Genomic DNA, 1,697 nt, shown 5'->3' with positions numbered 1-1,697 from the left:
TTCAAGAAATTACACAAAAAGTCTAAAGGTAATGATTACAAAAACTGTTAAACTGAGACTTCATGCATACTCTTTTTTACAGCTAAAACTCCCAATCTGATCATAAGAAACAACCAAACTACTCCTAATCTGACCTCCACCCTGCTGCCGGAGCCGGATAATTGCAAATGACAACCAAAACGGATGATTGGATTCTGTAATAGAAATGGAAAACCAGAGGTTTAGATTGATTCGAAAGTAAAAATAATGAAGAATTTTAACGAGATTAAACAGAGAGAACCAATTAATTATCGGAAAATTACCTTGAAAATGAGAGATTCAAGAGAAAACAGAAGAACCGGAGAGGAAGAAATTCTTCTCGGAGATGTCTTTGAACAAAATCAACTGTTCCAACGAGTAAATGCAGCAACCTTTGGAATACAATGCCGTCTGTGCAGAGGGAGAGTTAACTAGAACCTCCAACAGTTGTTGTCTGTTCAATTTCCCCAATCCGCCGTATTGATTCATCATCTGCCTAGGGTTTTCAGATCCGAGAGGTGAGGAGGAAGTAGAAGCAACAGGCATTGATTCAAGAGCAGAGATCTGAGCTTGGAGAAACTTAATGTACTTGTAGGTTTCTTCGTAGGTCGTAGCGGTGTCCATCTTCTTGTCCCATGGAAGCACCTTCTGTAAGGTCCGCGTCTTGTCGCTGAGCGTATTACGTCGCCTACGCGCCTGCTCTCGATTAGAAAACTTCGCCGGAGGAGGGATAGGAGGTTTTGTCTGTCGCAGCGGCACCGGAGTGATGTAGTTCGGAGTCAATTGAAACGGCGACAATGTTGGTTCGAGCATGTGCAGATTGGTAGTAGTTGCTATTGGCGAATACGACTGTTTGAAACGCCTCTCGGCCGTTTGCCTCATTTGTTCCACTGATTGGAGCTCCGGTAATTGACCGTACATAATCGCCGGACTAAAGTTGAATTGCTCCATTGAAGGTTCATTTTTCACCCTTTTAGGTTTCTCCTCCCTCTCGACGCACCTCCATTTGCTCTTTTCCTTCGAACATTCACCGATTTTCCTACTCTGAAGATTAGCGTCTGGTGTTGATGAACCGTACGGATAGTGCATCAACGAAAGCATTGATTTGTCGAAATTGAAAGACTGAAAACTCAGGTCTCTGTTGAAGTATGCCTCGTCGGAATTTGCAAGAGCTGAAAAATTATCATCACCGACTCCATATTTTCCGGCGAGTAGCAGGGATTGAAAACCTCCCTCCATAGCCTACCGGGGAGAGAGAGAGAGAGAGAGAGAGAGAGAGAGAGAGAGAGAGAGAGAGAGAGAGAGAGAGAGAGAGAGATTATGAAACGATATGCATGCTTGCAGCTTGCGTGTGAGGGGGCATATTTATATAAATAGAAATTTATGGAATTAGTCCCAAAAGATATTAATATGTTCAATTTAATCACTTCTTTATATTCTGTGACAACTCTAGTCTCATAGTAAAAAATGAATATTCACAGACTTTCACTCTTTTCGGTTTTGGTTAGAATCATAATCATGAATGTAACTATCTCTAGCTTAATTAATTACTATAAATGAACTTAACCAAACTACAAAATTTTGATTTTCTTCTTTTAATATCTATTTAACACTAAAGTAAAAAAAACTTAAATTAAAAAAAAAAAAACTCAACACTACTAGAAGTGCAGTATCAACTA

The 1,697-nt window shown here is 40.1% G+C and overlaps 1 protein-coding gene across 1 annotated transcript; it reads right to left on the bottom strand.

Moving 5' to 3' along the window:
• LOC145033593 (basic helix-loop-helix (bHLH) DNA-binding superfamily protein) lies at positions 1-1,309 on the bottom strand. Its single transcript, XM_078982179.1, has 2 exons — positions 303-1,309; positions 1-194 (listed from the first exon to the last, which is right to left on the bottom strand). Exon 1 carries the CDS (start codon positions 1,255-1,257, stop codon positions 319-321), a length of 939 nt encoding a protein of 312 aa, XP_078838305.1. The 5' UTR covers positions 1,258-1,309; the 3' UTR covers positions 1-194; positions 303-318.
• Between the last annotated feature and the right edge of the window lie 388 nt (positions 1,310-1,697).

Source organism: Lactuca saligna, chromosome 3 (assembly GCF_052625555.1).
Source record: "Lactuca saligna cultivar CGN05327 chromosome 3, ASM5262555v1, whole genome shotgun sequence".
Lineage (NCBI taxonomy): Eukaryota > Viridiplantae > Streptophyta > Magnoliopsida > Asterales > Asteraceae > Lactuca > Lactuca saligna.
Note: the sequence above shows the minus strand (reverse complement) of the source record. Positions and strands in the feature narration are given on the sequence as shown.